This window comes from Antechinus flavipes, chromosome 2, assembly GCF_016432865.1.
Source record: "Antechinus flavipes isolate AdamAnt ecotype Samford, QLD, Australia chromosome 2, AdamAnt_v2, whole genome shotgun sequence".
In the NCBI taxonomy this organism is placed as follows: domain Eukaryota; kingdom Metazoa; phylum Chordata; class Mammalia; order Dasyuromorphia; family Dasyuridae; genus Antechinus; species Antechinus flavipes.
Window position 1 is genome coordinate 684,775,638 of NC_067399.1, and position 14,292 is coordinate 684,789,929.

Consider the following 14,292-nt stretch of genomic DNA (forward strand, 5'->3'; position numbering starts at 1 on the left):
TAAGTGAGCTCGGTTTCTGCCCCTACAAGGGAAGGAGTTTAGCGTCTAGCCCTCCAGAATCAGGTGGTGATCCCTGTCAGGTGGTATCAATCAAGATTCTAATCAGCAGTTTGACAGGTTTAACATAATATTGAATTACTTGCAGTCTAAGGAAGAAAGAGAAGGTGGAGAGGAGTGGGGGTGGGGAAGAAGGTGGGGAGGAGAGGGGGTGGGGGAAAAGGGAGGAACGGGGAAGGAGGGGGAGGGGGAGGGAGAAAGAAAGAATTGAAACATAGTTTTGCAGGGTAAAAGTTAAAAACTATGTACAGACTTTTTAAATAAAAAGCTAACAACTCAGGGGCTCGGTGATTAGATTAGAAGTGATGAGTTTATCCTGGGAGGGGCATCTGAGCCGTGGAAAGGAGGCAGGCCCGAACAAGTCCTCCAGAGGACCAAACACAAAGACGGGGCGGCCTTGCCTTGGGGGGCTAGCCCCACCTTCAATCCCTGGGCCTGACGCTTGTCCATCCCGTGGGACAAAAGGACTTCCCGCAGGGCCCGGACTGCCATCTTTGGGATGAGGAGCCTCGGGGCTCACCTTCCTTGGCAAAACTCCCCAGAGGCCCTGCCGGCCTTCCTCCTCCGGGCCCAGGCCTGAGCCTCCACCCTCATCAATGCCCCACTTACTCAGCCCACTTATAATGAAGGCCCCGCCTTAGCAGCTGGGGAGGATGACCCCGGCTGGGGAGCTGGTTGTGGGTGGCGGCCAGCTGTTGACTCCGACCATGAGAGCGTGGAGCCCCCCCACTGGGGCTGCCCCTGAGCCCTCTCTCCGGAGGCCTTACCTACCCTGCGTCCCGGCCCCAGTCTACCGGGGCTGGGGCTCCCACAGCACCGTGGCCATCCCTCGGGCGCTCCCCGCATCCCAGAGCGGGTCCGGGAGCCCAGGGGAGCGGCCGGGACCGCCGCCACAGACACCCGCCGCCGATGGTGAGTCTGAGAGGGGGGCCTCGGTGGGCCACTCAAGGATGGGCTCCCCGGAAGTGCGGGCGGAGCGGACCAAGCTACCTGGGGGGAACAGCTTGGGCCGCCTCGGGCCATCGGCCCGTCGGGAGGCAGCATCCGCTCAGAGCTCGTTGCAGGAAGCGTCCCGGCCTTCTCGGGCCCTCGCTCACACCCTTCCGCCTTCTAACCCTCTTCTATCTCCCACAGCTGCGGCGACCCGGCCCGGAGCCGGCCCTGGAGCCCCGGAGGTAGTCGACAGCAACCCCGAGGGCGGAGCGACTCCGGAGGCGGAGGCCGGGCCCGAAGGCGAAGCGGAGGCCGGGCCCGAAGGCGAAGCGGAGGCCGGGCCCGAAGGCGAAGCGGAGGCCAGGGCCGAAGGCGAAGACGAGGCCGGGCCTGAGGCCAGCCTGCAGTCGCCACTTCGGTGGACGTCGGGGCGACCGTGGCCCGGGCCGAAGCTGCGCCGGAGCAGGACCGTTTTCTCCATCTGGCAAGTCAGCACGTTGGAGAGGGTTTTCCAGAAAACTCCGTACCCCTCCTTCGAGGACACGGCCGCACTGGCGCAGGAGCTGAGAATCACCGAGGCCCAGGTCAGTGAGCGTCCTGGAGGTGAAATAACCCGCAGGGTCACAGAGCCCGGGAGAGGTCCCGCGGACTCCGCTTGGGCTGGGTGACCCGGGCCATCCTCCTGCTTCCCCTGGGGAAAAGCGGGGAGTGTGGAAACGGCCTCCCCTGAGGGAGGGCCGCTTGAACCAACGGTAGTTCCACCTCCCACTTCCCGCCCTTCCTCGACGTTGGGAGCTGGAAAATGGCACCTTGGCCAGCACAATTCCTCCCTCCTCCTCCCCCCGCGCGCCATTACGTATTCCTCTTCTCATTTGAACCACTTTGGTGCTTCTTCTCCTCTGGTGTTTGAATTGTATGTGATCAAAATTGTTCCTTTTATCTTCTGTGATCCGGGCTCCCTCGTTTAAGCTGTGAACCTTTCCCTCCCCCCCCCCCCCCTTTGGAAAAGTCATTTGGTTCTCCCTCCTAATTTGTTTCCGGAGCAATGGAGCTTTGTGTTAGCTGCGGTGTGCTCATCCAGTTGCTCTGGTCCGGCCCCCTTTGTTGTAGAACCGGACCTGGCAGTCTCTTTTGCTCGAGCGCTTTTTGTTCCGAAGGCCTTGGCCTAGTTGCTGTGGGTTTAGCCAGGGAAGCTGGCTAATGGGGTTCTGTGCGAGTGCCGGGACCCACTCGTCTCATCGGCTTTTAAAATTAACTAAAATAATTCGAGTTATCCTGTGGCTATCTCGAGTGGCTCCGATGCCCACTGCCGCTTTGTTTTGCGTGTTTGAGGTCTGGGACTGCTGGACCTTGCTGATTTCCTTTTAATCAGTCCACCCAAGTGCACCTCCCACTGGGCACCATTGCCTAGCCACAGTCCAGTTCTATCCAGCTCGTTTGTTGCTCATCCAGTTTGTTTGCAGTTCTGCTAAGGAGAAAAGGGGCTCTAGAAAAATTTGGGGTTCTACCTTGTCCTGTCATTTGTCTGCTAGCCCAGGAAGCATACGGATACTTCAGAGCTTTCTTCACGTGGTTCCTAGATTTCCCCCCAGAATTACAACCAATGTAAAGTATACCAGCGATATATTTATATTTTATTTTCTTTGCCAATTGTTCTGAGTACCGGATGAAATTTTAGAAATGTTTTGGAAGCAGCTAAATGGGGCAGTGGATAGCGCAACGCCAGGGAATCAGGATCCGAATTTAAATCTAGCCTCAAACACAGAATACTTCTTCACTGTGTAACCCTGGGCACACCACTTAATCTCGACTTTGTCTAGAAAAAAATTTGTTTTGGTTTTTATTTCTATGTCACAGTAAATATAATGTTGGACAATAGTTGTAAGACCGTGCCTCAGTTTCTCCATGTATAAAATGAGTTGGAGAAGGTAATGGCGAATCGCTCCAGCATCTTTGCCAAAGAAACTTCAAGTCGGATCATGAAAGAGTTGGATACAACTGACATCAGCAACAAAGATTATTTTATTATTATTAGTGATTTGGAACATGTTATAATTTAGAATAGTTTTTCACATGACTATAAATTGTTTTGATTTCTTTTTTGGAAAAACTACCAGGCCATATCCCTTTGATAAGGGAATGACTATTCTCATAGATTTGACAAGAGTTTTTTATATATTTGAAACATGACCCTAAATCTTTTTCTGAGAAACTGCCTACAAATTTTCCCCAAATGTCCTGCTTTCCTTCTGATTTTGGTGACATTTGTTTTATCTGTATAAAACCTTTTTAAATTTAGTATAATTGAAGTTATCCATTTTATGGCTAACTTCACTCTGTTTCTTATTTATTCAAATTGTTCACCTATCCACAAATTTGATAAATAATGTGTTCCATGTTCTTCTAATTTTCTTTTAACGTCTCCTTTGTGTATCCATTTTAACCTTAACTTGGTAAATTGTTTCTACAATTGGTCTATATTTATCTATTAGCCTGCTACTAATTGGAAAAGAACTTATGTGTTCTAAATGTTTGTAGTGGCTTTCTTTGTGGTGGCAAAGAACTGGAAATTGCAGGATGCCCATTCATTGGGAAATAGCTAAACAAGTTGTCATTATTATTTTTTTTAATTTGACAAGACAATTGGAACTAAGACCTGCTCAGAGTCACATAATTAGTAAAGATGATATATGAGTACAATGATCTTAGAAAAATGTGATAAGACTTGTATGAGATAAGCAGAAGCAAGGCAACATTGTATAAAGTAGCAGCAATACTATTTTTAAGCCTTTTATCAAATAAATAATTTTTTGCTATTATAAATATCTAAATTAACAGTAAAAGACACATGAATCTCTTATCTGCATCTAGAGGAAAAAACTGATAAATAGAAGGATGTATAGAATACTTTCACACATGCACACACACCAATTTGTGTCTAATAGTAGCCATTTGTAAAGTTGGGGAAAGGGGGGAGAAAAAAAGAAAAGCAATATATAATAATTTTATATATTTAAAAGGAATAGAAGGTTGTTCATTATACTTATTTTCATGGGAAATCATCTTTTTTATTAAGGTATACTATGGAAATGTTTGTTTTGTTCCATAAATTTAAAATAAAATTAAAATGTTTTAAAATAATTTTTTAAAAAGAAAAAAATATCTTTTGAGTCTTATTTGGATATGAGGCTCTTTCCACTGACAGAAGATTTTGCTTAGTTGCCCAGTTCTCTTACATAGTTGAAGTAATGTTTTTCATTTAAAACCTTTCCAATTTCATAGAAAAACAACTGGATCTTTTGTAATTGTCTCTGATCCTTTTAAAAGAATTAATTCATTTGCCTGCCATAGTTAAAGTAAAATATGTGGTCTGCTTCTTCATTATTCTTATGGGATAATTCAGGCCACATCAACCATTTGAAATTGATTGTGGCAAAGATGTTGGTGTAGACCAAATATCTGTCATATTGCTTTCCGGTAGGAACACTGCTCCTGACTTAGGAAGGTCTTCCTCCCTCCCTCCTTTCCTTTCTTCTCTCCTTCCTTCCTGCTTTTCTCAGAACTAGTAATGTCTCAGGTCAGATTTTAATCCAGATCCTCCCAAATCCAGGGCTGATAATTTAATCATTTTACGACCTATTTCTTCCCCCTTTTCTTTCCTTAAGGAACATTTTATCATTGCATCTCTAAAGGTCTTTGAGTGGGTTTGGGTAGATTGACTTCCAGATATTTTATGCATTCTGTCATTATTTTGTTTTCAGATTATATCTTTATTTATTTCATTAGAAATTCACAATTGCCTTTTTAAAATTTCACTTTAATTTAAAAATTTTTTAAATTCCCGTTTTCCCATCCCTTTCCTACTCTTGAGAAGGCAAGCATGATATCAATTATTCATGTGAAATCATGCAATGTATTTCTGTATTATCCATGTTTGGGGTGGGGGGAAGCAGGAAAATGAAAGTGTGTGTGTGTGTGGGGGGGGGATCTGGTCTCATTTGCACCCAGAGTCCTCAAGTTCTCTCTCTGAAGATGGAGAACATTTTTCATCATGGATCTTTTGTAGTTGCTTTGGAAGGTTGTATTGATAAAAGTAAAGTCTTTCACAGCTGTTCATTGTACAATATTGCAGTTATTGTGTACGATGTTCTCCTGATTCTGTTCGCTTCACTTTGCATCAGTTCATCTGTCTTCCCAGGTCTTTATTTTGCAGCCAGCCCAGGTACATTTTTAATGTGCTATTTGGTGGAGCTATGAATTAGTCCAGCTATTCTAGAAAGCAGTTTAGAACTGTGCCCAGAAAGGTATCAAATGGCCCATGATGGTACAATGGATAGAGTGCCAATATTGGAGTCAGGAAGACTCATCTTCTCAAATTCAAATCTGACCTCAGACAGTTACTGGTTATGTGGTTTGGGCTCACCCTCAGTATTTATAATATAAGCTGAAAAAGAAAATGCTAAACCACTCCAGTATTTTTGCCAAGAAAACCCAAATGAGGTCACCAAGAGTTGGACATGATTGAAACGACTCCATGACAAAATCTCCCATCTAAGTGGTCGGTACAGACAGGCCGGTTCTCGGGTCCCATGCATCCGGTCCAAGCCAAGGCTCCAGACAAAGGGGAGACAGATCTAATTCTCTATTCCTGCCTTTTTAGGTCAAGATCTGGTTCCAGAACAGAAGGAAGAAGCTTAAGAGACAACTCCAAGAACAAGCACAATTCCTTGCTCCAACTCGCTCAAACCCTTTCTGGACTATAGTTGACCCTGGGGAGAGACTGCAGCCTGACTATCACACTTGTCCTTTTCTATGTGAGCAGAACTCTGTCCTCCCGCCCACTTGCATCCCTGGCTTTAACCATTCTCTCTATGCTTCTCGAGATCTTCAGGCTCTGGGATTGCAAATGCCTTATTACCATCCAAATTTCTAAAGAAGGTCTTTGGGATGATTTTATAAGGTGTGTTGGTCTCTCTAAAGAGGGCCGGGGTCATAACTGAGTTCCATCATTTTACTGTTGTGGAAACTGAGGCCCAGGGAGGTTGACATCCAACAAAGAATTTTGTGTGACCATGTGACTATGAGAGAGTCACTATCACTGGGCTAAACAATTTATAGCATATGACTGTAATGAAATATTATTGTACCATAAAAGAGCAAAAGGGACAGTTTGGGGAAAATTTGGGAAAACTGGTATGAATCGATTCCAAATGAGCTGAGCAAAAATGAAACAATTTATACAATAACAACACAATTGTAAAGACAAATAACTTTGAAAGACCTAAGACCTGTACTCAATACGATGACTAACAAAGACCCCAGAGCTCTGCTGATGAAATATTCTGCCCACCTTCTAAAAGAATGAGATAATTGTTTTTTTTTTTTTTCCCTCAACTGGGGAAGGAAAAGAAAGAAAGAATTTAGAGATTGGGTTCCTCCCCTCCCCAAAAGAAAAAGATGACATAAACAGGATAATTTAGAAAGGTACATGTGGAATTCAGTTTCCTTTTCTTCTTAAGTTCAGAATTATAAAATCTAGAAGAACATAAGCATTGATGTGAGCTGGGCCCTGGGCAGACAATGAAGATAAAAAAGTAAACAATGAAAAAAACCCTACCGTTAAGGAGCTCATCCTCTACCTGTACACACCTGGTGTTAAATTTCCAAATCATTTTATTTATTAAAATTAAAAGAATTTTTAAATGCATGCATTATTATTATATGGAACTATGACTTAGTCAAGACACTTGGAAAATAATTTGTAAATATGGGAGAAAAGAGCCTGAACATCTTCATATCCTATAACTCGGAACTTACTGTCCTGACATGTGTTCCAAGAGGGGCAAAGGTAAAAATAAAGTCAACAAACAGTTGTAAAGCACTTACCGTGTCAAGCATTAGATTAATGGCTGAGGGTGCAAAGAAAGGAAGAAAACCCTCCCTTGCTTTGCCCTCATAGAACCCCCATTCTAGCAGAGGAGACCATATACAATTGTGTATAAATAAAATGCAGACAAAGTAGAAAGTCCTAGCATGAGGATGACGAGATTGAGAAGGGCTTTTTGCTCAAGGAAGGATTTGAGTTGAGACTTGAGGGAAGCCAGGAGTCAAAAGATCAGGAGGGAGGGTGTTCTGGGAATGTGGGATAGCCAATGAAAATTCCCAGCCAGCAAATGGAGGGTCTTGTGCATTAACCAAGGAGACCAGAGTCCGTGGAGTCCTATGTCCTTAATACAGGATTTAAAATTTCATCCTGCAAGTGGTGCGGGATGTTTATTGTTAAGAGGTTGAATAAAGGGATGACCTGGTCAACTCCTTGAGAAGATGTCCACACTATGAGCCTCCATTGTCTCTTCTCTTAACCTGTTAAATCTGACTTCTAACCAAGTTCCCAATGATCTTATAATTGTCAAATCTAATGAGCTTTTTTTGTAATCTTTTTGGACCTCTCTACAGACTTCGATGCTGTTCGTCATCCTCTCCTAGAAAGAAGGTTTTGGGGAAGCCTCTCGCTTGATTCTCCTATCTCTCTGCCCGCTCGTTGGCTGTATCTCATCCAGACTGTTCCTTGAGTCTTTGCCCTCCTCCTCCCTTCTCCCTCTGTATAGTTTCCCTTGGTGATCTCACTGGATCCCGTGGATTTCACTAACATCTCTGTGCTGACATCCCATCTTACCTCTGGTTGTCCCTTGTACCCGGAATGTTGGAATTCTCAACTCTGCCTCCCAACTTGAAGCCCCTTTTTTGAGGAAGCCTTTAACAACTCCTCTTAATTCTAGTGCCTTCTCTCTGTTGTTTCTTTTATTTGCCCTGTACTGAGCTTTTTGCATATATGGGTTTGCAGTTATCTTCATCATCAGGCTGTGAGCTCTTTGAGGGTAGATCCTGTCTTTTGCCTCTCGTATCCCCACTGATTAACACGATGCCTGGCACATAATAGGTTTTTGGTAAATGTTTATTGATTGCTTAACTCCTTGATCCATCAGTTTGATGGCTGAGTGGAGGGTGGACTGAAGTGTGGAAGGATATGGGAAGGCAGAGCCACCGATAAGCTTTTGCAGGTGGGAGGTAATGTCGCTTGCACCAGGCAATGGCCAAGGAGAGAAGGGGCTACATTTGAGGCATGTTGCACAGGTGACATTTGGCAGACAGGCCTTGATTGGGGGTGGTAAGGGTGCAGTAAGAGAGACTTCTAATATGTACTACAGTATATGTGGCAGCACATCATGACAAGAAATATGGAGACAGTCAAAGTATTCATTGCAAAATGCATGAAATAGGAGATTTTGGCCCAGTGAGAACAGAAGGATGGGAGGTAGTCAAGGAAATGCAGGCAGATTTGTCTCAGCTGACAGAAGAGTGGAGGAAACAGTCAGAACGATAGATTTCCAGACGATGGTCGTGTACATGCAATGATAGAAGGGGACCTGAGCGTCTTGGTGCCCAAAAGCAGATAATGCAAATGGTTTCTTTTTTTAATAACTTTTTATTGACAGAATCCATGCCAGGGTAATTTTTTACAGCATTATCCCTTACACTCATTTCTGTTCTGATTTTTCCCCTCCCTCTCTCCACCCCCTCCCCCAGATGGCAAGCAATCCTTTACATGTTGAATAGGTTACAGTATATCCTGGATACAATATATGTTTGCAGAACTGAACAGTTCTCTTGTTGCACAGGGAGAACTGAACTCAGAAGGCATAAACAATCCGGGAAGAAAAACAAGAATGCAAGCAGTCTATATTCATCTCCCAGTGTTCTTTCCCTGGGTGTAGCTGCTTCTGCCCATCTTTGATCAATTGAGACTGAGTTAGCTCTCTTTATCGAAGAGATCCACTTCCATCAGAATACATCCTCATACAGTATCGTTGTTGAGGTATATAATGATCTCCTGGTTCTGCTCATTTCACTCAGCATCAGTTCATGTAAGTCTCGCCAGTCCTCTCTCTATTCATCCTGCTGGTCATTCCTTACAGAACAATAATATTCCATAATGTTCATATACCACAATTTACCCAGCCATTTTCCCATTGATGGGCATCCATTCATTTTCCAGCTTCTAGCCACTACAAGCAGGGCTGCCACAAACATTTTGGCACATACAGGTCCCTTTCCCTTCTTTAGTATCTCTTTGGGGTATAAGACCAGTAGAAACAATGCTGGATCAAAGAGTATGCACAGTTTGATAACTTTTTGAGCATAGTTCCAAATTGCTCTCCAGAATGGCTGGATGTGTTCACAATTCCTCCAACAATGTATCAGGATGCAAATGGTTTCAATGAGTTTCAAATGCTGCAGAACTAGCAGGGCCCATTCCTAAGGTGAATCCTTTTCCCTCCCCCAAGTTCTCCAAACCCAGACTGCCACATCCTCATAGCGATCCTACGAGATATGCAACGCAAGTAACGAATATACAGACAACAATATACAGAGAAAGCGCGAGACTGGGAATCAAGGGACCCGGATTCAAATGCTGCCTATCTGTGGCCTTCTGAGCCAAGGCATCTTAACTTGATGGACTGTATGAGTTTCATCATGTGTAAAATGAGAAATCCAAGCCAGACTACCACTAAGGACTTTGCCCACTTTCCTGGGGGCCTCAGTTCCCCATGAAGAGCCTGGAGCTCAGTCCAGTGACCTCCCAGGGGTCAGATAACAACACAAATTTAGGATTTGCCCATGTGGTCATGGACAGCAAGGAGCTGGGCCCTGGCCAGAATTTGAGATCATTAATACAAGTACTTTGCTCATTTCGCAGGTAGCTGCATGGTTTAGGATGCAGTCTAGGTCTCTGCGTGGCAAATACTGAGTTCCTCATGCTCAAGACTGTTGTGAGAGTCCCCCTTGTCAACCTTCTTAGGTAAGGGCTCTCAGGGCATCATTACCAGGGGAGAGCCCAGGGCAGAGACAGACTTCCTGTGCCTCTTCTCCAGAGAGGAGAACTTCAGCACCTTGGACAGATCCAGCTCCTCTCACTGAAGGAGAAACATCATTGATAGAATCTGCTCAATTGCCCAAATGGTTCCAGGTTCAAAGCCTGCCATGCACTGTATGGACTGACTACATACCTCTGTGCCTTAAAAATGGTTTATTAATGGTTTTGCGTTGAACTTCATGTTCATTTCCTGGGCTGTAGAAGCCTCTCTTGTATACAGCAAGTGGAGTCAAGAGTTTGGCCACATCTGAAAATGAGTGTCTGATGCCGTGCCCCTGGTCCCCCACTTCTTAGCCAATGGGCAGGCAGAAGATTTGCTTCACCGTCAAGTGTTCTGAAGACTGAATGTTCATTTGGTTCCCCCTCCCCATTGAGCAGGCTTCCAAAACCTTCCATGTTTTGTTTTGGGGATTTTTTTTTTGGAGGGGAGAAGAATAAATTGCTTTGACTGGGCTTCCTTAGTTTGGGGCAGTTTTGCCTGAACTTAGCAAAGCTATCTGAAGGCCTAGTTTTTGCTGCTGTTTTGTTTAATCACATTTCATTACTTTCAGCTAAAAACAGTTGCTTTTTCAGGCCCCAGTCCAGGGGCATAGGAGGCGCCTTCTTACCCAGTTGGGCTTCTTGGCCCAGGTCCAGAATGCATAATTCTTCAAGGATCATTGGGTACAAGGTGAGAATAATTTCCCTCTCTAGGTTCCAGGCCAGGACTTCAGATTCTGGGAATCCTCACCTACCGGAATCTAGGTTTTAGGACATGGACTTGACATGCCCAGATGGATTGAGCATACCATTTTCAGAAATAAGCATTCCTCTTCTTCCTGTCCTAGCCTCAAACCCAGACCAGGCTCGCAGACAAATCTCATAATGACACATTTGAACTGAAGTCAGTTCTTTATCTTCATCTGGGATCCCTCAACTTGTGTCCTCAAAATATTGGGATCACCAACCATTCTGAAGAGCAATTTGAAACTATGCCCCAAAGGCATAGAATATATTCTTTGATCTAGCAGTGTCTACTGGGTCTGTATTCCCTTTTTTTTTTTTGAAATTGAAGCTTTTTATTTTCAAAACATGTGCAAGGATAATTTTTCAACATTGACCCTTGTAAAACCTTGTGTTCCAATTTCCTCCTCTTTCTCCCCACCCCCTCCTCTAGATGCATTATATGTTAAACATGGTAAAAATATATGAAAATCAAATACAGGCATGTATATTTATACAATTATCTTACTGCACAAGAAAAATCTGATCAAAAAGGAAGAAATGAGAAAGAAAATAAAATCCAAGCAAACAACAAAAGAAATGAAAAGACTATGTTGTGTTCCATACTCAGTTCCCACAATTATCTCTGAATATAGATGGCTCCCATCCTCACAAGACTATTGTAACTGGCCTGAATTATCTCATTGTTGAAAAGGGCCACGTCCATCAGAATTGATCATCATATAATCTTCTTGTTGCTGTGTATAATGATAACCTGATTCTGCTCACTTAACCTAGCATTAGTTCCTGTAAGTCTCTCCAGGCCTCTCTGTATTCATCCTGCTGGTCGTTTGTTAGATAACAATAATATTCAATAGCATTCATATACCATAACTTATTCAGTCATTCCCCAACTGATGGGCATCCACTTAGTTTCCAGTTCCTTGGCACTACACAAAGGGCTGCCACAAACATTTTAGCACACTTGGGGCCCTTTCCTTCCTTTAAGATCTTTTTGGGATATAGGCCCAGTAGAGCCATAACTGGATCAAAGAGTATTCACTTTGATCCTTTGAGCATAGTTCCAAATTGCTCTCCAGAATGGTTGGATCAATTCACAATTCTACCAGCAATGCATTAGTGTTCCAGTTTTCCCACATTTCCAACATTTGTCATCTTAGCCAATCTGAGAGGTGTGTAGTGGTATCACAAAGTTGTCTTAATTTGCATTTTATCAATAATGATAAATACTTCTTCATATGACTGGAAATGGTTTCAATTTCTTCATCTGAACATTGTTCATATCTTTTGATTATTTATCAATTGGAGAATGGCTTGAATTCTTATAAATTTGGGTCAATTCTCTATATCAAGGGTCCTCAAATTTTTTAAATACAGGGCCAATTCACTGTCCCTCAGACTGTTGGAGGGCCAGACTATAGTAAAAACAAAAACTTTGTTTTGTGAGCCTTTAAATGAAGAAACTTCATACCCCTGGGTGAGGGGGATAAACATCCTCAGCTGCCGAATCTGGCCCGCGGCCGTAGTTTGAGGACCCCTACTCTATATATTTTGGAAATGAGACCTTTATCAGAACCCTTGAATGTAAAAGTGTTTTCCCAGTTTATTTCTTCCCTTATAATCTTGTCTATATTAGTTTTGTTTGTATGAAAACTTTTTAATTTAATAAAATCATAATTATCTATTTAGTGCTCAGTAATGGGCTCCAGTTCTTCTTTGGTCACAAATTCCTGCCTTCTCTACAGATCAGAGAGGTAAATTATCCTATATTCTTCTAATTTACTTATGATATTACTCTTTATGTCTAAATCATGAACCCATTTCAATCTTATCTTGGTATATGATCTTAGATATGGGTCAATACTTAGTTTCTACCAAACTAGTTGGCAGTTTTCCCAGCAGTTTTGTCAAATAGTGAGTTCTTATCCCAAAACCTTCAGTCTTTGGGTTTGTCAAACACTAGGTTGCTATAGTTATTGACTATTTTGTCCTGTTAACCTAACCTGTTCTACTGATCAACTACTCTATTTCTTAGCCAGTACCAAATGATTTTGCTGACTGCTGCTTTATAATATAGTTTTAGATCTGGTACAACTGGGCCACTTTCATTTTTTTATTAATTCCCTTGAAATTCTTGACCTTTTGTTCTTCTAAACTGTTACTATTTTTTTCCTAGATCTGCAAAATAATTTCTTGAGAGTTTGATTGATATGGCACTATGTAAATAAATTTAGATAGTATTGTCATTTTTATTATATTCGCTTGGCCTACCCATGAGCACTTGATATTTTTCTAACTGTTTAGATCTGACTTTATTTTTGTAGAAAGTGTTTTATAGTTTGCTCATAGAGTTTCTGACTTTCCCTTGGCAGATAGATACCCTAATATTTTATACTATTGAAAGTTATTTTAAATGGAATTTCTCTTTGTATCTCTTGCTGTTGGATTTTGTTAGTGATATATAAAAATGCTGATGATTCATGTGGATTTATTTTATATCCTGCAACTTTGCTAAAGTTGTAGATTACTTGTAATAGTTTTTTAGTTGGTTCTCTAGGATTCTCTAAGTATACTATCATATCATCTGCAAAGAGTGACAATTTGGTTTCCTCATTATCTACTCTAATTCCTTTATTCTCTGTTTCTTCTCTTATTGCCAAAGCTAGTATTTCTAATATAATAGTAAGTAGTAATGGTAATAGTGGGCAACCTTGTTTCACTCCTGATCTTACTGGGAATGGTTCTGTTTATCAACATATGATGCTTGCTGATGGTTTTAGATAAATGCTACTGATCATTTTAAGAAAAACTCCATATATTCCTATACTCTCTAGTGTTTTTAATAGGAATGGGTGCTGGATTTTATCAAATGCTTTTTTGGTATCTATTGAGATAATCATATGATTTTGTTAGTTTAGTTATTGATATAGTTGATTATGCTAATAGTTTTCCTAATATTGAACCAGCCCTGTATCCCTGGTATAAATCCTACTTTGTCATATTGTATTATCCTGAGGATGACTTTCTGTAATTGCTTTGCTAATATGTTATTTAAGATTTTTGCATCAATATTCATGAGGGAAATTGGTTTATAATTTTCTCTGTTTTGATCCTACCTGATTTAGGTATCAGTACTATGTGTATGTCAAAAGGAATTTGATAGGACTCCTTTCCCCAATTTTTTTCAAATAGTTCATATAGTATTGGAATTAATTGCTCTTTAAATGTTTGGCATAATTCACATGTAAATCCATCTGGCCCTGAAGATTTTTTTCTTAGGGAGCCGAGTAATAGCTTGCTCTATTACTTTTTCTAAAATGGGACTATTTAAATTATTTCCTCTTCTGTTAATCTGGGCAATCTATATTTTTGAAGGTACTCCTCCATTTCACTTAGATTATCAAATTTATTGACATATAGTTGGACAAAATAACTCCTAATTATTGTTTTAATTTCTTCTTTATTGGTGGAAAGTTCCTTTTCATTTTTGAGACTAACAGTTTGATTTTCTTCTTTCCTTTTTTTTTTTTTTTTTTTTTTTTTTTTGCTGAGGCAATTAAGTAACTTGCCCAGAGTCATACAGCTAGGAAGTGTTAAGTGTTTGAGACCTTATTTGAACTCGGGTTCTCCTGACTTCAGGGCTG

At 41.9% G+C, this 14,292-nt stretch overlaps 1 protein-coding gene across 1 annotated transcript; it reads left to right on the forward strand.

Moving 5' to 3' along the window:
* Positions 1-233: 233 nt before the first annotated feature.
* On the forward strand, positions 234-6,693 carry LOC127547221 (homeobox protein Nkx-3.1-like). Its single transcript, XM_051974023.1, has 3 exons — positions 234-969; positions 1,192-1,574; positions 5,651-6,693. The coding sequence occupies exons 1-3, from the start codon at positions 711-713 to the stop codon at positions 5,921-5,923; spliced, it is 915 nt and encodes a 304-aa protein (XP_051829983.1). The 5' UTR covers positions 234-710; the 3' UTR covers positions 5,924-6,693.
* Positions 6,694-14,292: the final 7,599 nt, after the last annotated feature.